The following is a 20,475-nucleotide window of genomic DNA, read 5'->3' as shown; positions in this document are numbered from 1 at the left end:
CCTCCAACTGCTCTTAAACACTAGTAAAACTAAATGCATGCTCTTCAACCGAACGCTGCTTGCACCCGCCCACCCGACTAGAATCACTACTCTCGACGGGTCTGACCTAGAGTATGTGGACAACTACAAATATCTAGGTGTCTGGTTAGACTGTAAACTCTCCTTCCAGACTCACATTAAGAATCTCCAATCCAAAGTTAAATCTAGAATCGGTTTCCTATTTCGCAACAAAGCCTCCTTCACTCATGCTGCCAAACATGCCCTCGTAAAACTGACTATCCTACCGATCCTTGACTTCGGCGATGTCATTTACAAAATAGCCTCCAACACTCTACTCAGCAAATTGGATGTAGTCTATCACAGTGCCATCCGTTTTGTCTCCAAAGCCCCATATAATACCCACCACTGTGACCTGTACGCTCTTGTTGGCTGGTCCTCACTACATATTCGTCACCAAACCCACTGGCTCCAGGCCATCTATAAATCACTGCTAGGCAAATCCCCGCCTTATCTTAGCTCATTGGTCACCATAGCAACACCCACCCGTAGTCTGCGCTCCAGCGGGTATATCTCACTGGTCATCCCCAAAGCCAACACCTCCTTTGGCCGCAATTCCTTCCAGTTCTCTGCTGCCAATGACTGGAACAAATTGCAAAAATCTCTGAAGCTGGAGACACTTATCTCCCTCACTAACTTTAAGCATCAGTTGTCAGAGCACCTTACCGATCACTGCACCTGTACACAGCCCATCTGAAATTAGCCCGCCCAACTACCTCATCCCTATATTGTTATTTATTTTGCTCATTTGTACCCCAGTATCTCTATTTGCACATCATCTATTGCACATCTATCATTCCAGTGTTAATACTAATTGTAATTATTTTGCACTATAGCCTATTTTATTGCCTTACCTCCATAACTTGCTAAATTTGCACACACTGTATATTATATGTATTTCTGTTGTATTTTTGACTTTGTTTTGTTTTACCCCATATGTAACTCTGTGTTGTTGTTTTTATCGCACTGCTTTGCTTTATCTTGGCCAGGTCGCAGTTGTAAATGAGAACTTGTTCTCAACTGGTTTACCTGGTTAAATAAAGGTGAAATAAAATAAAAAAATAAAAACTGACTAACTACTGAGCTGACGTGACTATATTGGTGCTACTGTAGCGCTTTCACCTATCCAATCGGGAATAATCAGTGAGAATTTTGTACAAGGAAGGAAGGGTGCATTTCGAAAGTATTGGAACAAGATGACGATTCCAGACACCTCATTTCACCATTCAAAAACATTTTCACACAGCAGAACATTCTAGAATCATCCAGAAGAAACCAATTTTATACTTACAAATGTACTGTCATAGTGTAGCGCTATCATCAAAACTGCAGTATAGTCCGGTTTTGGTGTTTTATTACTATTTTACCCCACCAAATCATTAACTTACAATAGAATAGGTAAATAAAAATGCATTGACCTGAAATTCATTGTATGGGACATTTGAGGAAACTGAGTGAGAATCTGTTTGCCACTTTTGATAGTAGTCTACAAGAAATTAGAGAATACAAAAATGTTGGAAAAATGCAGACAAATTGAGACTTTAATGTGAGAATCACAATATGAGCATTAAAAATAATTATAAAAAAGTTCAGAGATGCAATAACATTTTTGTTCAGTAGCAGTTTCCCAAAATGCACATTCTTGAAACCAAACAGAATGTAGTGCAACACAAAAGTGCAAATAAATAATCCTAAAATCAGATGCATACACTCAGTTCTCTCTGTAAGATATTATTCAGTTGGCTGTACAGTGGCTGACCTGCTTGTTTATCTTCTTAAATATGAATACCTCTATGTACACATATCTCTCTCCTTCGGCATGGAAGTCTGTACCACCACAGTTGAGTAAAAAAGTGTCCCCATCTTATTGCAAAAAGACATGACAATGTCTCAGTCAAGTCGCAGTCCACTCCGGTTCAAAAGTACTTCTCTCCAGTTCTTCTGTAGATACTATTATACACCACAGCCTGTTCGGATCCTTCTCCAGTTTCATTGCACATCTTCACTCTCTCCTTTTACAGAAGCATCGCAACAATACTGGTGCATGCGTCCACTTCAGTCCACACATGGGCAGGAATGATTGTGTGTTCAAAGTTCACAATAAAATAAACTAAAAATAATGTCTCATAGTCCATTTTGTGTTTATTGTTTCACCTCCAGAGTAGAGTCATCTCCCCAGAAGCTTCTCCCAATGGGCCTTACAGAGAGCACTGAGAAGGGCAGCCCTCCTGACTCTCCTGAGCCAGTGGTAGAGTAGCGGTGAAAGTCTGGGGTGAGGTGTTGGTTGTGTGCAGGAGGTGTGATGGAGGTCTAGGAGTTATTGGCAGCGTTCTCATTACTTGGGGAGCTGGAGGAGGATGACGAGGAGGAGGAAGGGGAGGAGTTCATTCCTGAAAGTCCCGGGGGGTCCGTGGCTGTGTTCTGTCCACTGAGGCTCTTTCTGCACACTGGACATGTGTCGTGCTTAGGGAGAAAGAGAGGGACACAGAAACAAGAGCTTCAGCTTACAGTTTAGACAATGAGAAGACATTAACATGCACACCACTACATTTAAAAGGGATTCAACCGAGGTGTAAACGCACATACCTGTTCCAGCCATGGTACTATACAGTCATTGTGAAACAGGTGATTGCACGGAAGTTGCCTGACAGTCTCCCCTACACTGTAGTCTTCCTTGCACACGGAACATTCTAAACTGGAACCTGCAATAAAAGAGAATATTTTGCGGTGAACTGTTCCTTTAAAATTACCTTTGACCTCTATGGTTGAGTGATCAGTCCCTCCAGGATTTCATTAGATTTTGCTGTGGCAATTCTGACATTTTGCATGGCAATATGCAATGATTTTGTCCAATTTGTCGTGACAATGCGCTGACGTGGGAAAATGTTTGTTGATGTGTGTCTTGATTGAACCATATTATGAGGTAAATGTGCAGTGATTGGCTGAATTTGCCAGCCCTCTTTCTGTACTGCGGTGATGGGTCAGTTTAATGTGATAATATTTCGATCATTTGACTTTTTTATACGGAAATTGTGCAGTGATTGGTTAAATTGGCAAGCCTTGGCATAATATTCAGGGAATTGTTGATTTTGCACCCCAAAAAATGCGATCACAGAATCGTGGAGGGACTGTGATACGTTGTTGTTGACTCACCCACATGTTCCTCTGTGATCTGGATGCTGGGCAGGCTCTTTATCCTCTCTCTGTCAGCAGGAGGAGGACCCGTGTTCTCAAACTGATTCAATAACTACAGGGGAGAGAGGGAAAGTTGTTTTATTAAGTTGTGGAAATGTCACCAGAATTTGTAATTTAATCCCTTGTGAAGTTTAGAGGATTTGGGTATACCTGGGTAATGATAGAATCAAGTCCATTGGCACCCCAAGCGTAGTCCATTGGATTTGAGTGTAGCATGCCCCTATCAAGAGAATTCCAAGAAATGACTCGAAACACACAGTAACTAGTATGTTTACAAATACAACATAGATTTTGAGGGTATTTATATAATAACAGTGTGCAGATACCATGGTCCCATTGCAATGTTCGGCATGGCTGTGGGTGCTATGATTCCATTCACTAGCTGCTGGAGGATTCTGCAGAGGGACAATGAGAAATATCTTAGCCACTTCTTGAATTATTCCTGAAGGAAACTGAGCCATGTCGCTACACAAGCAGTGTATGAATTCCTTTCATAATTCCTTTCTCATCTCCTTCCTACAGGGCAAGCAAACAATGTTTCATAGGGCAAGCAAGCTGGAAAGTGTTCCTTACCCCTCTAATGTGGGCACTCCCTCGTATCTCTGTCCCGGTCGCCGTTGCATGTGTCGTCCCTGTGGTTGCCGGGCGCTGTACCGTTGCCGTGACGCTATCTCCCGTTCCCGCCGGTTCTCTGTCTCGCGGTTATCTTCTGCCGGCAGCCCCGCTCGGAGGTCGAAATTCTCGCCAAGAATCCCCAGAGCGAACTGGCCATATCCGGGCGGAAATGTAAACATGTGCTGGTGGTCCATACTCTTCGGGAGGACAAAGAGGGAAACATATACTGTCACTACCTTGCAGTCCAACCCAGGTGCATGAGTTCATAAGGACCAACTGTTGAGTTGAGGAACAAAGGCGTTCTGTGTCACTAACCTCAAAAGTCGGACGGGTCTGATCGCTTGTGGAGGCAGTGGATGTGGACCCATTTTCAGTGCTGGAAAGAAACAAAATATCAGAAATGACATGTTCTCATCTTATCTTCAACTATGAACCAATGTGATAGAACACTGACAGCCTGTTTCCCAGACACAGAGAGCATTGTCAATGGAGAAGTGCTGCTGAAAGGGCTTTAAACTCTGATAGACAGGCAGATGATACTGTAGGCTACCTTCTCTCCACTGATAGCGCTTCAATGAAGCCAGATTCACACCGTGGACAGGTGTAATCCTGCAGGAGAGCAGAGATGCATCTAAATTATAACATAATCATAACTGTCATCAGTCAGTCTCATACACTTTCATGTTTTAATTTGATGTGAAGCAAAACAAAACAACAACCTTGCCTTTGTAGGCTATGTGTGTACCTGGGAATTGAGATTGTTAGCTAGCTTCAACCAGATGTGGCTTGAATTCAAAATCAAACAAGTTATCTATTGACCTCACCCTTTGACACACTGTAGCTCCATTCACAGAGTTGATCATTTTAACAATAGCTTATGATCCATTCAATAATGCATTGCTATTGAGAGATCTTTGAGTACCATTAGCTCTTTGCAAAGGCTCTCCACACAGGTAGCTATCTGAAAGCTACTGCACAGTACAATTCAAGAAGCTTCCTATGAATGACCATACAACAACAGACTGTTGAAACAGGTTGTTGCAGCTATGGAAATGAGTTGGTGGTGTACATAGCCTAATGATTGTGACAATTGTGTTTTTTGAAAGTCACACTTTGTGAGATCATAACTTAAAGGGGTAATCACTAGTTGCTACATCCATTTGTGGATGTATAAATTAATTATATGTACCCATTGATTCTTAAAGAATATAACTTATAAATGCCTTATGAGCTTAGTTCAACTGTCGTACGCATTAGAACCCAAAATATATGCATGTTTAACTCCAATGTTTGTAAACAAAGTAAATGCAAACAACCACTATATAGCCTAAAAACATGTTTAAACTATACTTTTGATATCATGGATGGTCATTCCTTGCATCCTTAGCTTTGAATTTGACAGTGGCTACATTTCTCCAGCCCCATCCCCTTACTTTGTTACCGAAACTGTGGTGGGGAGTCGCTTTGTTATTGTTTTAACTTCTGATTTCTGCTTTAAGTTAGGTAGCTATCTACCTTTGGAGGTGCTAGGGGCCGATTTCCCTGTTTATCCGGCAAGCTGTCACAATAATGAACAGGTCTCATATTATAAAGAGAGAGACACGCTGTCACTTGAAGATCTGGGTAACTCCTTAGCTAATCCAACAAGTCACAGAGGCATGACCTCGAAACATCCTAACACGAAGCTATAACGTTAGCTGTCAAATGATTGGCAACGTGAACGTTCTACTAGCTACAAGCTAACGTTAGCTAGCTATCATGCTTCAGCCAGAGGATATCGTGGATAAAATAATACAAAATAATACAGCTGGCCATGGTTTTCTTTTGTCAACGACAAAAACCTCTCTGGAATGCTTACCGGGAGACGAGGGTTGATCTCTGCTGAACATCGGTGACAGAAAAACCGGCAGGGCCGTGGGGGAGCTTCAGCCATCTTCTGATTCTCTACCAGACAACCGAGAGGGAACATGTACGGGTAGCGACAACCGACATAATTCGCTGTTCTAGGAGTCGATTTGCGAGACCGACAGGAAGCGGAAACTAGTGAAGCGCAGGCTAGCTTAGCAACAGATAGCTCGTATCAGGGAATAAAGATCTGGTTAGCTGCAACTATGGAGTCCGGAGATACAGGTAAAAGCTCGCAGTAATATTCAATATTTGAAATGACAGACCTGAATATAGTAACTATTTTAAAATGGTTAAAACTATACTCTTGCCTCATCAAATCCGGTTATTTGCGCTAGCTAACTACCTAGTTAGCTAATGTTAGCTACTTAGTTAGCTAGTTACCACCACCCATCAACAGGATTTGTAGTTGTTGATACATCAAAATTAATCGAACAAATCTGTAGACACAATCAGAATCAACTGCATAATGTCAGTTTCATTACATAATTAGTTGTAGTTTGGTATTTTAGCTATTTATTGCTGACTTCTTGATGCCACCTAGCGAGCTAACTAGCCAGTTTTAGATTATTATTATTTTATTTTTGTACCAACCCTGGCCTGCTGGCTGCTTCTCAAGTCTGTGACAACAAAGATGATAAAAGAGAATGGAGACATCCTCAGTGAGGCAAGATATAGTCCCTGACATGACTGTAAATATGCCTGCACATTCCTAACATTCAGGGAAGTTCACTCTTCATAATATATAGATAGCTAGTCACATACATGAGTGACTTTTACTAGAATACTCACAAAGATAGCTAGAGCAATTACAAAATAGATCACCTCTTGCAACTAACATTATTGGTAACAGGACACCGATAACAATTGCTCCCAACTCTTCCACTGTTTGTTTTATTCCCATTGCAGGGAGAGGAGGCTGGAACAACAAGTTCCGGCCAGCCCAGAAGAACAGGATGAGTGTGAACATTCTCCGTCAGGAGGAGCTTATCGCTCAGAAGAAGCGCGAGATCGAGGCTAAGATGGCAGAGCAGGCCAAGAAAAAGAGCCTTCAGACTCCCAACAAGCCACTGCCACCAAGGTACAGTAGACCCTAGTCTTTTGAAACACTACAAATACCTCTCATCAAAACTACTCAATCCCAGCTGGAAGTACTTGATTCTGTCCCACTTGACTGCAGCCATGGATTTTGACTTCTTATCCCCACAATTTACCCAGTTTACAGGGACACTCTTCGAACAACAACAAGTATGTGAATGACGGAAGCTTCTTACAGCAGTTTATGAAGCTTCAGAAGGACAAACCCAGCTCTGACTCTGGTGAGATAGCTAGCTCTTTTCTTTAATTGTTTCAATTGAAAATGGGCTAGGACTTTATTTTAATGGTACAGAAATGATTAAATAAAATGGTAATAACACAATTTATTTATTAATTTTCTTCTGGATTCATTAAACAATTAAGAAAACACTGCAGTGAGTGTTAACCCAATTGTGTACCCTCTCCAGGTTCCAGCAGTGACACCAAAGCCCCGTCGTCATCCACTCCCAGTCCGTCGTCGGGAGTGTCTCAGCCCCAGATGAAGAGCATTCTCATCGGTAAGCGCCCCGGTCTAGGGATCAGCAGCATGCTGAACCAGTTTAAGAACTACTCCCAGTCCAAGAAGACCCCACTTCGCCCCCAAAGGCCTAGCATATTCAGCTCCCCAGATGAAGATGATGATGATGAGGAGGAAGTTGATGATTCGAGCTTCCTAGAGATCAAAGGTAATTCATGATCTGTGTTTTTAAATATCAAAGGACTGCCAGGAGCCTGGGTGCAAGTCTGATTCTGTCCTATTCTACTTGTTGTCATTTCACCCATGTCATTGACTGTGTATTCCAGTTGCAGAGTAGCTGCTTCCTGAGAATAATGCTTTGCCTGAATTCTCATAGCCTTCTACAGTAGAGTAAAGGTAACCTAGTCGTCTTAAAGTCTTTCCCCCAGAAGACCCAGACACACGACTTATCCTGGACAAGATGGCGGCCTTTGTGGCTGAGGGAGGGCCTGAGCTAGAGAGGAAGGCCAAGGAGGACTACAGGGACAACCCTGTTTTCTCGTAAGTCTGCATGGATGTAGGTACTAACAGCATGTTGAATGTATAGCTAGTATGTAGTGTATGTAATGATGCCTCTTTTAGTCCTGATTATAAAGGTATTTTCCCTCCACCTTACAGATTCTTGTATGATAATAACAGCCGGGACTATCTTTATTACCGAAAGAGAGTTGCTGAACTCCGAAAGGATAACTCAAAACATGAGATGCCATCACGTTCTAATGGTAAGATTACCTATATCACTCTCTCACGTTCTCACTCTCTCAAAGACTACAGATTAAAAGAACACCATTCAATCTATATTTATACATGTGAATGAGTCATATGTGAGATAAATATAATTGCCCTCCTTGGAGAGTTTTAGTTGATGTTGAAAGTAACCAATACACATGAAAGAAAGAGGAGGATCGACGCTTCAAGTTACAGATGCACAATGATTTACTGAATACTTTCACCATGGTACAAGTCATTCATGACACATTTCGATTACCTACGACGGTTCATGGTGTTATTTATTCAACGATTTTACGATTAGGCCTATATTCCATTATCAAATCCATACAATCCACTTCCCCAATCACCACCGTGTCCCCCTGCTCCTCCTCCTTCCCCAATCACCACCGTGTCCCCCTGCTCCTCCTTCCCCCCTCTTCTTATCCCCTACTGGCTGTAGGCGGGTGTGTGAGGGCCAGTTGAGTACGGTACGGTAGTAGTGTGAGTTGAGCCCCAGTACTGATAGGCTGCTTAAAGTCTCCCCCCCAGTGGACGAGGAGACCCAGAGGGTGGCTGAGAAGCTGGCCATGTTTGTGGCCGATGGTGGCCCCGAGGTGGAAGCCATCGCCGCCCAGCACAACCAGGACAACCCCACCTTCAGGTTAGTGACAGTCTCAGATATTGTAACGAGAGCGTTTAATGTATTCATCCTATTGTATTGTTCCCTAAGAATACATTGATTTGTCATAAGCTTTCAATAAAATAAAGTAAGCAATACTAACATGTAAATTGGATAAAATACCATAAAAGACGGCATATTTATTCTTCCTTTTCGCAGTTTTCTATATGACCTCCAAAGCCCCGCCCACCGTTTCTACAAGGAGAAGGTGGAGGAGTACCGCCAGGCCAAAAATGCCCAGAGCCCCCCTCCAACGATCAAGCAGGAGCCTGGGGTGGGGCTCAAGAGACCGGCCGCCCCTCCCCTGACCTATCCTCCCCCCCCTCCGCCCCCTCACTACCCCTACCTGGTGGGCCAAGTAAAGCTAGAGCCAGGTCTGGGGATAAAACAGGAAGCGGCAGGTCCCCCCGTGGTGAAGAGAAAGAGGAAGAGCCGCTGGGGGTCGGAGGACGACAAGGTGGATCTGTCGCAGCAACCCATCATCATCCCCAAGGAGGAGGAGCCAGAGCCCAGCCCGTGTCTCTCTGGTAATCACACACCCAAACAAAACACACATACACGGAGTGTACAAAACATTAGGAACACCTTCCTAATATTTAATTGCACCCCCTTTTGCCCACAGAACAGCCTCAATTTGTTGGGCATGGACTCTACAAGGTGTCAAGCGTTCCACAGGGATGCTGACCCATGTTGACTCCAATGCTTCCCACAGTTGTGTCAAGTTGGCTGGATGTCCTTTGGGTGGTGGACCATTCTTGATGCACACGGGAAACTGTTGAGGGTGAAAAACCCTGCAGTATTGCAGTCTTGACACACTCAAACAGGTGCGCGTGGCACCTACTACCATACCCTGTTCAAAGGCACTTCAGTCTTTTGTCTTGCCCACTCAACCTCTGAATGGCACACATACACAATCCATGTCTCAAGTCTTAAAAATCCTTCTTTAACCTGTCTCCTCCTCTTCATCTACACTGATTTGAAGTGGATTTAACAAGTGACATCAATAAGGGATCATATAGCTTTCACCTGGATTCACCTGGTCAGTCTGTCATAGAAAGAGCAGGTGTTCCTAATGTTTTGTACACTCAGTGTATGTTCAGCCTCTCTTGTATAACACACACATAGAGACAGTCGTTCTAGTATAAGACTAAAAACAGTGTTTGTAAGGTATGTCCATCCATGCTGAGTGTGTGTGTGTGTGTGTTTCAGTTCATGAACTGAGGGATCTGGGCTATAAGAAGGGCAAGCCTGTGGGCCTGGTGGGAGTGACTGAGCTCTCAGACGACCAGAAGAAACAGCTCAAAGAGCAACAGGAGGTACTACATGACTGACAGACAGACAGCACAATACACTAGGGCAGCAAATTGTACTTTCCCAATTTGAATTGTCGGGGACTGGGCAATGTTAATCCTTGGTTTGGTATGGGGGTGTCTAGCATACTTCAAACCTCTAACAAAACCAAATGGGCTTGGTTGTGTTCGATCTCAGCCACCTTGCAATCTGTCCCTGAAACCTTGCCTGAGGTGTGTGTCCGGCCTGCACATGCGTGTGTGTGGTGTGTCTGTGTTCCCACCTCAGATGCAGGAGATGTTTGACATGATCATGAAGCATAAGCGTGCGATGACGGAGATGCAGGTGATGTGGGAGAAGGCGGTGCGGGACCACTCCCACGAGTATGACAGTGACGAGGAGGTGGACCAGCAGGCTGGCACCTGGGAGCACCGCCTCCGTCACATGGAGATGGAGAAAACACGTGGTAAGATTCATGAAGACAATGGCCAACATGAAGACAGTGTTTGAGATTTTCAAAACCGTGATGTATCATGGGTAAATTGACTGACTGATCTACAAGTGATATTGAGTAGTTATTTATGATGCAAAGTGATTTGTAGATCAGTCAGTCTCGGCTCGCCTTCAAAGTCGGCTGCAATGTCAAATGCGCCCAATTTGTTTATGTTAAAGTGAAAGGACTTAAAGGGAAATGTGAAAAAAATGTCAACTTCATATTCATCATCTCCAGCACCATCCCAACATCAACATATGTGAAAATGGCTCATTTCTATGTTTTGTAGTAAAAAGATAGAGGAAGATAAGTGTTTCCAATGACATCATCAACCAATTAGTAGGTAATGCCTACTCATAATTGGTTAAAATGACACGATGCACACCAATGATGTCATTGGGAACACTTATCTTCCTCTGTCTTTTTTACTACATTTTCACATATGTTGATGTTGGGGTGGTGCTGTTGAAACATTTTGAAATTTACCTTTAAGTCCTTTTGAATGTGAGATTTAATTCTTCAAAAGATCAGTTTGTTACTACGACAAATCATTAATCAACTCTGAGATGTACTCTGTTATATTAACCTGGGCCACGTTTAATCTGAACGTTCCAATACGTTGTGTCCTGCTGACCACGCCCCTGAAGTGATTTGGTGTTGATGTAAATGGCTGCATGTGTCTTCCTCCAGAGTGGGCGGAGTCGCTGACTGACATGGGAAAGGGGAAGCACTTCATTGGTGACTTCCTACCTCCGGAGGAGCTGGAGAAGTTTATGGAGACCTTCAAGGCACTCAAGGTCGGTCCACTCCCCATCTCTTCTCTTCACCACTTGGTCCTTGACCCCTTCGTTGTCTTGCCTCAGCCCAAAAGGAATTACCTGTGAACCACCATTTGTGAAACATTCTATTCACATGTTCTCATGTTCTTGCCTTGTGTTCTGCAGGAGGGCCGTGACCCAGACTACTCTGAGTATAAGGAGTTTAAGCTGACGGTGGAGAACCTTGGTTTCCAGATGCTCATGAAGATGGGCTGGAAGGAGGGCGATGGTCTCGGCTCTGGCGGACAGGGCATCAAGGCTCCGGTCCACAGGTTGGGAACTGTCAAATACACACACTCACAGACATAGTATACACACATGGACTAAGACATGGTCACACTAAGACAGGCACACAAACACTTCACACTATTGTCTGATACAAGGTATTCTACACAGCTTACAGACACACAGAGAGACACACACCTAGCCAGCTGATGTCATGTGTTTGTTCCAGGGGAACCACGGCTGTTGACGGGGCAGGGTTTGGCGTGGAACGGCCCGCTGAGCTCTCAGGACAGGACGATGAGTATGACGCTTTCAGAAAGAGGATGATGCTAGCCTACCGCTTCAGGCCTAACCCACTGGTAACTACTACATAACATGCAAGCTGTTCCGTTCAGATGACCTGGCGTCGGCAAGAGTTTGGGGTAACACGTCTGTCTCTCTTCTCAGAACAACCCGAGGAGGCCATACTACTGATGAAGAGATCTGAACTTGGCCGACTTGGTCAACTTTTCTTTTTTTAAACAACCAACAGTGGCATATTGTGATGGCCCAGTTATTTATTTCTCTTTGTTGTGGAAACAAACTGTAAGACACTCAGTTCAAGTAATCTCCTCTAGATTGTGTGGAATTGTATGGTTGGTGATAAACGGTTTAGGCTGGAGATTAAGGATGGATTTGTCTGATCTAAAGTTTGCTGTTCTTACTCAACTGCAGAATGAAAGTTTCCTATTTGATCAATCGGACGGCTAGGATAGCATTGTGATGGCTCGCTATCATGATTTGATTTCACAGTCACAACTGATAACACAGAACAACCTATACACACACACACACAGTGGTGGAAAAGGACCCAATTGTCACACTTGAGTAAAAGTAAAGATACCTTAATAGAAAATTACTCAAGTAAAAGTGAAATTCACCCAGTAAAATACTGCGTGAGGAAAAGTCTAAAAGTATTTGGTTTTAAATATACTTAAGTATCAAATGTAAATGTAATTGCTAAAATATACTTAAGTATCAAAAGTAAAAGTATTAATAATTTAAAAATCCTTATATTAGGCAAACCAGAAGCCACCATTTTCTTGTTTTTATAAATGTACAGATAGCCAGGGGCACACTCCAACACTCAGACATAATTTACAAACAAAGTATGTGTGTTTAGTGAGTCCGTCAGATCAGAGGCAGTAGGAATGACAAGGTATGTTCTCTTGATAAGTGTGTGAATTTCACAATTTTCCTGTCCTGCTAAGCATTCAAAATGTAACGAGTACTTTTGGGTGTCAGGGAAAATGTATGGAGTAAAAAGTACATTAAGTACATTATTTTCTTTTAAGAATGTAGTGAAGTAAAAGTTGTCAAAAATATAAATAGTAAAGTAAAGTACAGATACCCCAAACAGCTACTTAAGTAGTTCTTTTAAAGTATTTTTACTTAAGTACTTTACACCACTACACACAAATAATTTGAAATAAGATATAAAAAATTAAAAAAAGGTTTTAAGGAAATGAATGGCTTTGTAGTTAGTTCTTTGTTGTTGTACATCGTCAATGCAATGAATGTAAAATGCTTCACTGCGAACAATAAAAATATATACACTGAACAAAAATATAAACGCAACATGCAACAATTTCAAAGATTTTCTGAGTTACAGTTCATCATTCAATTGAAATAAATAAATTAGGCCCTAATCAATGGATTTCACATGACTTGGAATACAGATATGCATCTGTTGGTCCCAAAAAAGGGGGTGTGTGGATGAGAGAACCAGTCAGTATCTCGTGTGACCACCATTTGCCACATGCAGCGCGACACATCTCCTTCGCATAAAGATGATCAGGCTGTTGATTGTGGAATGTTGTCCCACTCCTCTTCAATGGTTGTGCGAAGTTGATGGATATTGGCGGGAACTGGAACACGCTGTCGTACACGTCGATCCACCGCATCCCAAACATGCTCAATGGGTGACATTTCTGGTGAGTATGCAGGCCATGGAAGAAGTGGGACATTTTCAGCATCCAGGAATTGTGTACAGATCCTTGTGACATGGGGCCATGCGTTATCATGCTGAAACATGAGGTGATGGCGGCAGATGAATGGCACAACGTTGGGCCTCAGGATCTCATCACGGTATCTCTATGCATTCAAATTGCCATTGATAAAATGCAATTGTGTTCGTTGTCCGTAGCTTATGCCTGCCCATACCATAACCCCACCGCCACAATGGGGCACTCTTTTCACAACATTGACATCAGCAAATCGCTCACCCATACGACGCCATACACGTGGTCTGTGGTTGTGAGGCCGGTTGGACAGACTGCCAAATTCTCTAAAACAACGTTGGAGGCGGCATATGGTAGAGAAATGAACATTCAATTGTCTGGCAACAGCTCAGGTGGACATTACTGCAGTCAGCATGCCAATTGCACGCTCACTCAAGACGAGACATCTGTGGCATTGTGTTGTGTGACAAAACTGCACATTTTAGAGTGGCCTTTTATTGTCCCTAGCACAAAGTGCACCTGTGTAATGATCACGCTGTTTAATCAGCTTCTTGATATGCCACACCTGTCAGGTGGATGTGTTATCTTGGCAAAGGAGAAATGCAAACTAACAGGGATGTAAACAAATTTGTGCACAAAATGAGAAAAATAAGCTTTTTGTGCATATGGAACATTTCTGGGATCTTTTATTTCAGCTCATGAAACATGGGACCAACACTTTGCATGTTGCCTTTTATATTTTTGTTTAGTATATCTTCATTGTGTAGTGGAGTATTTGTGTAGCTGATCAGTGCCCTCTGGTGTTGACTTGTGGAAAAACATTTTAGTCTATATGATTTCAATTCAGGCAAACTCCAATTCCACAGTGTAGATCAAATAAATATATTTATTTACAAGATAAATTGAATGTCCATTACATAGTATGTCTAAAACACTCAGTCTTCTGTTAGTGAAAATGTTTCTTTCACCGAGCAAGTAGCAAGTTTGTACTTGCAAGTAGTACATTTGCATTATTGTACAGCATTGCAGGGGTGTAAGGAGAAATTGTTAAAATAAGTGTTGTATACAGTGTAATAGAGGTACATTCAAATAGAAATATGCTATGTAGAACAAACATGCCTCTGACATGTAGAATAAGAAATCTTGATGGCTCTTTTCGTGGCATTTCTATCTGTGCAATGTTCGACAGTGTTTGGCTACTGAACGTGGCCCTGATGCCCATCTTATCCTGGGGGTTGAGGAGTTGATAACCCTGGTAGGGTGTCCTCAACCTGCCACCTCATCCAGAGGCGTCATGCCCATAGGGGCACATGCCCTCTCAGATTTGTCCTGTTTTAAAAATTATATATATATATATATATATATACAGTGGGGGAAAAAAGTATTTAGTCAGCCACCAATTGTGCAAGTTCTCCCACTTAAAAAGATGAGAGGCCTGTAATTTTCATCATAGGTACACGTCAACTATGACAGACAAAATGAGAAAAGAAAAATCCAGAAAATCACATTGTAGAATTTTTAATGAATTTATTTGCAAATTATGGTGGAAAATAAGTATTTGGTCAATAACAAAAGTTTCTCAATACTTTATTATATACCCTTTGTTGGCAATGACACAGGTCAAACGTTTTCTGTAAGTCTTCACAAGGTTTTCACACACTGTTGCTGGTATTTTGGCCCATTCCTCCATGCAGATCTCCTCTAGAGCAGTGATGTTTTGGGGCTGTCGCTGGGCAACACGGACTTTCAACTCCCTCCAAAGATTTTCTATGGGGTTGAGATCTGGAGACTGGCTAGGCCACTCCAGGACCTTGAAATGCTTCTTACTTTGGTCCCAGCTCTCTGCAGATCATTCACTAGGTCCCCCCGTGTGGTTCTGGGATTTTTGCTCACCGTTCTTGTGATCATTTTGACCCCACGGGGTGAGATCTTGCGTGGAGCCCCAGATCGAGGGAGATTATCAGTGGTCTTGTATGTCTTCCATTTCCTAATAATTGCTCCTACAGTTGATTTCTTCAAACCAAGCTGCTTACCTATTGCAGATTCCGTCTTCCCAGCCTGGTGCAGGTCTACAATTTTGTTTCTGATGTCCTTTGACTGCTCTTTGGTCTTGGCCATAGTGGAGTTTGGAGTGTGACTGTTTGAGGTTGTGGACAGGTGTCTTTTATACTGATAACAAGTTCAAACAGGTGCCATTAATACAGGTAACGAGTGGAGGACAGAGGAGCCTCTTAAAGAAGAAGTTACAGGTCTGTGAGAGCCAGATATCTTGCTTGTTTGTAGGTGACCAAATACTTATTTTCCACCATAATTTGCAAATAAATTCATGAAAAATCCTACAATGTGATTTTCTGGAAATTTTTTCTCAATTTGTCTGTCATAGTTGACGTGTACCTATGATGAAAATTACAGGCCTCTCTCATCTTTTTAAGTGGGAGAACATGCACAATTGGTGGCTGACTAAATACTTTTTTCCCCCACTGTATATATATATATATTAGTACCAGTCAAAAGTTTGGACACCTACTCATTCAAGGGTTTTTCTTCATTTTTACTATTTTCTACATTGTAGAATAATGGTGAAGACATCAAAACTATGAAATAACACATATGGAATCATGTAGTAACTAAAAAAGTGTTAAACAAATCAAAATATATTTTATATTTGAGATTATTCAAATAGCCACCTTGATGACAGCTTTGCATTCTCTCAACCAACTTCATGGGGTAGTCACCTGGAATGCTTTTCCAACAGTTCCCACATATGCTGAGCACTCTACTGTCCAACTCATCCCAAACCATCTCAATTGGGTTGAGGTCGGGTGATGCAGCACTCCATCACTCTCCTTCTTGGTCAAATAACTCTTACACAGCCTGGAGGTGTGTTTTGGGTCATTGTCCTGTTGAAAAACAAATGATAGTCCCACTAAGCGCAAACCAGATGGGATGGTGTATCGCTGCAGAATGCTGTGGTAGCCATGCTGGATAAGTGTGCATTGAATTCTAAATAAATCACTGACAGTGTCACCAGCAAAGCACCCCCACACCATCACACCATCACACTGCCTCCTCCATGCTTCACGAGGGGAACAACACCTGCGGATATCATCCGTTCACCTACTCTGCATCTCACAAAGACACGGCGGTTGGAATCAAAAATCTCAAATTTGGACTCATCAGACCAAAGGACAGATTTCCACCGGTCTAATGTACATTGCTTGTGTTTCTTGGCCCAAGCAGGTCTCTTCTTCTTATTGGTGTCCTTTAGTAGTGGTTTCTTTGCAGCAGTTCGAACATGAAGGCCTGATTCACACAGTCTCCTCTGAACAGTTGATGTTGAGATGTGTCTGTTACTTGAAGCATTTATTTGGGCTGCAATCTGAGGTGCAGTTAACTCTAATGAACGTATCCTCTGCAGCAGAGGTAACTCTGGGTCTTCCTTACCTGTGGCGGTCATGAGAGCCAGTTTCATCATAGCGCTTGATGGTTTTTGCGACTGCACTTGAAGAAACGTTCAGTTCTTGAAATGTTCCGTATTGACTGACCTTCATGTCTTAAATGAATGATGGACTGTCGTTACTCTTTGCTTATTTGAGCTATTCTTGCCATAATATGGACTTGGTCTTTTACCAAATAGGGCTATCTTCAAAATAGGGCTATCACCCCTACCTTGTCACAACACAACTGATTGGCTCAAACGCATTAAGAAGGAAATAAATTCCACAAATTAACTTTTAACAAGGCACACCTGTTAATTGAAATGCATTCCAGGTGACTACCTCAGGAAGCTGGTTGAGAGAATGCCAAGAGCATGCAAAGCTGTCATCAAAGCAAAGGGTGGCTACTTTGAGGAATCTTAAATATAAAATATATTTTGATTTGTTTAACACTTTTTTGGTTACTACATGATTCCATATGTGTTATTTCATAGTTTTGATGTCTTCAGTTTTGACTGGTACTGTATAGACTGTATATATTTGAATGTATTCATATTTTTGTTTCTCTGTAATACTACTAACCACCTATTAATTTTATGAAGTTTCTTTAGCCAGCCCTGATACGTTCCCAGTCTCCCAACCTCATAACTAGGTACCAAGAAGTCATTTCAGGCTATCAATCAAGTTAGAGTAGCTAGCTTGTCTATCTTAGTTGGCATACCTGCTGGCAAGGTTGGTAGACTTTAGAAAAGCAAGCAACAACTACATGTACTGAATAAGACACATTCCTTTCAATCTTTTACCCAGATTTGAGCAGAGATGCAGAGGAGCATATTTAGTTTCTTTACAAAAAGAACCACCAGTCAGGAGGATACAGACCGCTCAAGAGGTATGCTTAGATATGCAGAAAAATATACATTTTTTTTTTTTTTACATAGAATTAACAGTAGTGTAAAGTATTTAAGTAAAAATACTTGAAAGTACAACTTAAGTCGTTTTTTGGGGTATCTGTACTTTACTATTTCTATTTTTGACTACTTTTACTTCACTACATGCCTAAAGAAAATGATGTACTTTTTACTCCATACATTTTCCCTAACACACAAAAAGTACTCGTTACAAATCATCAATAATCAAGAGAACATCCCTGGTCACCCCTACTGCCTCTGATCTGCCATACTCACGAAACACAAATGCTTAGTTTGTAAATTATGTCTGAGTGTTTGAGTGTGCCCCTGGCTATCCATAAATTACAATTATATAAATGATTCATACTTTTACTTTTGATACTTAAGTATATTTGAGCAATTACATTTACTTTTGATACTTAAGTATATTTAAATCCAGATACTTTTAGACTTTTACTCAAGTAGTATTTTACTGGGTGACTTTCACTTTTAATTGAGTCGTTTTCTATTAAGGTATCTTTACTTTTACTCAAGTATGACAATTGGGTACTTTTTCCTCCACTGAGAATGAAGCATAATGATTATGGATCTAGGTTGCAGGAAAAAGCTGTTTCAGGTGTTTGAAAAATGCCAAATGATCCTACTTCCGGACCACCCCCCAGCTATCCTCAAGTATTTTTGGGGTGCATGACACCCCTGACCTCATCCTCATGTACCCCATACAGGTATGGGGGGGTCCTATAACTCCTAATTTATCATCCCTAGAGTTTGGCAGCCACGGTGGTCCTCTAATGAGGAGGGTAACAGATCTGTGAAATAAGAGCTTCAGTTTGATATTCCTTGGGGTTTACACCGGTTAAATATAACCCAGATCGGTCAGCTAAGCAGAAAATAGTTAGCATCTGAGGCTGTGGTAGCTGGATACTTGTGAAGTGGGACAGGGTTGGCCAGTATGAGTATCAGTGACCTGGAATTCAGGTCAACACCACTGACTGCACTCCTGTGACCTGGAATTCAGGTCAACACCACTGACTGCACTCCTGTGACCTGACATAGGGCTGTGTTGAGGATTACCTAAAATTAAACATCAAGAATTACATCAACAGCTATTAAAGGACCCCTGGGTGTTTTTGTTCCCTTTTTTTAAATGTCTGTATTCATATCAAATCAAATGTTATTTGTCACATGCGCCAAATACAACAGGTGTAGACCTTACTGTGAAATGCTTACTTACAAGCCCTTAACCAACAATGTTGTTTTAAGAAAATAGAGTTAAGAAAATATTTACTAAATAAACTTAAAGTAAAAAATGACAAAAAATGTAAAGTAACACAATGAAATAACAATAATGAGGCTACCGGTACCGAGGGGGTACCGGTACCGAGTCAATGTGCGGGGGTACAGGTTAGTCGAGGTAATTTGTACATGTAGGTAGGGGTAAAGTGACTATGCATAGATAATAAACAGCGAGTAGCAGCAGTGTAAAAACAAAGGAGGGGGGTGTCAATGCAAATAGTCTGGGTGGCCATTTGATTAATTGTCAGAAGTTTTATGGCTTGGGAGTAGAAGCTGTTAAGGAGCGTTTTGGACCTAGACTTGGCGCTCCGGTACCGCTTGCCTTGCGGTAGCAGAAAGAACAGTCTATGACTTTGGTGACTGGAGTCTTTGACAATTTTTTTGGCCTTCCTCTGACACCGCCTAGTATATAGGAACTGGATGGCAGGAAGCTTGGCCCTAGTGATGTACTGGGCTGAACGCACTACCCTCTGTAGAGCCTTACGGTCGGATGCTGAGCAGTTGCCATGCCATGTGGTGATGCAACCGGTCAGGATGCTCTAGATCAGGGGTGTCAAACGTCCGGCCCGCAAACGGGTTTAATCCGGCCCGCGAGATGATTAAAAAAAAAATATATATATATATAAAAATGCGCTGCTATTTTTCAATAAAATAAACTGCTGTTCCAATTGCGTCCACTGGATGGCGCAATAGCAATTGTGTTAAGCAAGCAAACTGTTTATACCGGGGCAGAGCAAGTAGGTCAAGCACGTGCAGCCAATGAGCTACTTTGTTTTGCCCGCGATATTTATTACGGCTTCTACTTTTAACATTATGTGCTTTGGCACCCTCATTGCCCCAATATGTCTCTGTCAAAAAAGAGAAAAGTGGACGCAGAGTGCAGAGTGTTCCAAGAAAAATGGTCATCCTATTTATTCACGGAATTGAATGGGAACGCTGTATGTTTGGTGTGTTCAGAGCATGTTGCAGTGCTGAAAGAATATAACCTTCGTCGCCACTATGTGAGTCTTCATGCCGACAAATATGACAACTTTCAAGGACAGCGGAGATGAGAGAAGGTGAATGAACTGTTGGCGGGTCTGAAGAAACAGCAGTCTGTGTTTACTCACAGCCGAGACATCAGTGACGCTGCAGTGAAAGCTAGCTACCTCATTGCTAATGAAATCGCAGTGGCTTCAAAACCATTTAGTGAGGGTGAATTTGTAAAAACATGCATGATGAAGGCAGCGGAGATTGTGTGCCCTGAAAAGCG

The 20,475-nt window shown here is 42.1% G+C and overlaps 2 protein-coding genes across 2 annotated transcripts; one reads left to right on the top strand and one right to left on the bottom strand.

Moving 5' to 3' along the window:
* Nucleotides 1-1,580: 1,580 nt before the first annotated feature.
* Nucleotides 1,581-6,399, bottom strand: LOC311099117 (E3 ubiquitin-protein ligase RNF126-like). Its single transcript, XM_084139768.1, has 9 exons — nt 5,726-6,399; nt 4,418-4,476; nt 4,183-4,243; nt 3,826-4,064; nt 3,579-3,647; nt 3,403-3,472; nt 3,211-3,304; nt 2,644-2,759; nt 1,581-2,520 (listed from the first exon to the last, which is right to left on the bottom strand). Exons 1-9 carry the CDS (start codon nt 5,834-5,836, stop codon nt 2,368-2,370), a joined length of 972 nt encoding a protein of 323 aa, XP_083995894.1. The 5' UTR covers nt 5,837-6,399; the 3' UTR covers nt 1,581-2,367.
* Nucleotides 5,874-13,213, top strand: LOC311099116 (SURP and G-patch domain-containing protein 1-like). The gene is made up of 14 exons (XM_084139767.1): nt 5,874-5,997; nt 6,682-6,853; nt 6,991-7,091; nt 7,278-7,535; nt 7,744-7,867; nt 7,985-8,088; nt 8,615-8,738; nt 8,916-9,283; nt 9,966-10,072; nt 10,335-10,512; nt 11,230-11,336; nt 11,484-11,629; nt 11,812-11,941; nt 12,030-13,213. Exons 1-14 carry the CDS (start codon nt 5,979-5,981, stop codon nt 12,054-12,056), a joined length of 1,965 nt encoding a protein of 654 aa, XP_083995893.1. The 5' UTR covers nt 5,874-5,978; the 3' UTR covers nt 12,057-13,213.
* The last annotated feature ends 7,262 nt before the right edge of the window (nt 13,214-20,475 follow it).

The sequence above is a fragment of the Coregonus lavaretus genome (genome assembly GCF_964263955.1).
Source record: "Coregonus lavaretus genome assembly, chromosome: 23".
Lineage (NCBI taxonomy): Eukaryota > Metazoa > Chordata > Actinopteri > Salmoniformes > Salmonidae > Coregonus > Coregonus lavaretus.
The sequence above is the reverse complement of the archived record's forward strand: the minus strand, read 5'-3'. Positions and strand labels throughout refer to the sequence as shown.

Coding starts and splice junctions, on each gene's coding strand:
- LOC311099117 (XM_084139768.1), bottom strand. CDS start 5,836: ATGTTCCCTCTCGGTTGTCTGGTAGAGAATCAGAAGATGGCTGAAGCT. Junction 2,760..3,210: donor GATCACAGAGGAACATGTGG/GTGAGTCAACAA, acceptor CTTTTATTGCAG/GTTCCAGTTTAGAATGTTCC. Junction 2,521..2,643: donor TAGTACCATGGCTGGAACAG/GTATGTGCGTTT, acceptor TTTCTCCCTAAG/CACGACACATGTCCAGTGTG.
- LOC311099116 (XM_084139767.1), top strand. Junction 7,868..7,984: donor AGGGACAACCCTGTTTTCTC/GTAAGTCTGCAT, acceptor TCCACCTTACAG/ATTCTTGTATGATAATAACA. Junction 9,284..9,965: donor GCCCAGCCCGTGTCTCTCTG/GTAATCACACAC, acceptor TGTGTGTTTCAG/TTCATGAACTGAGGGATCTG.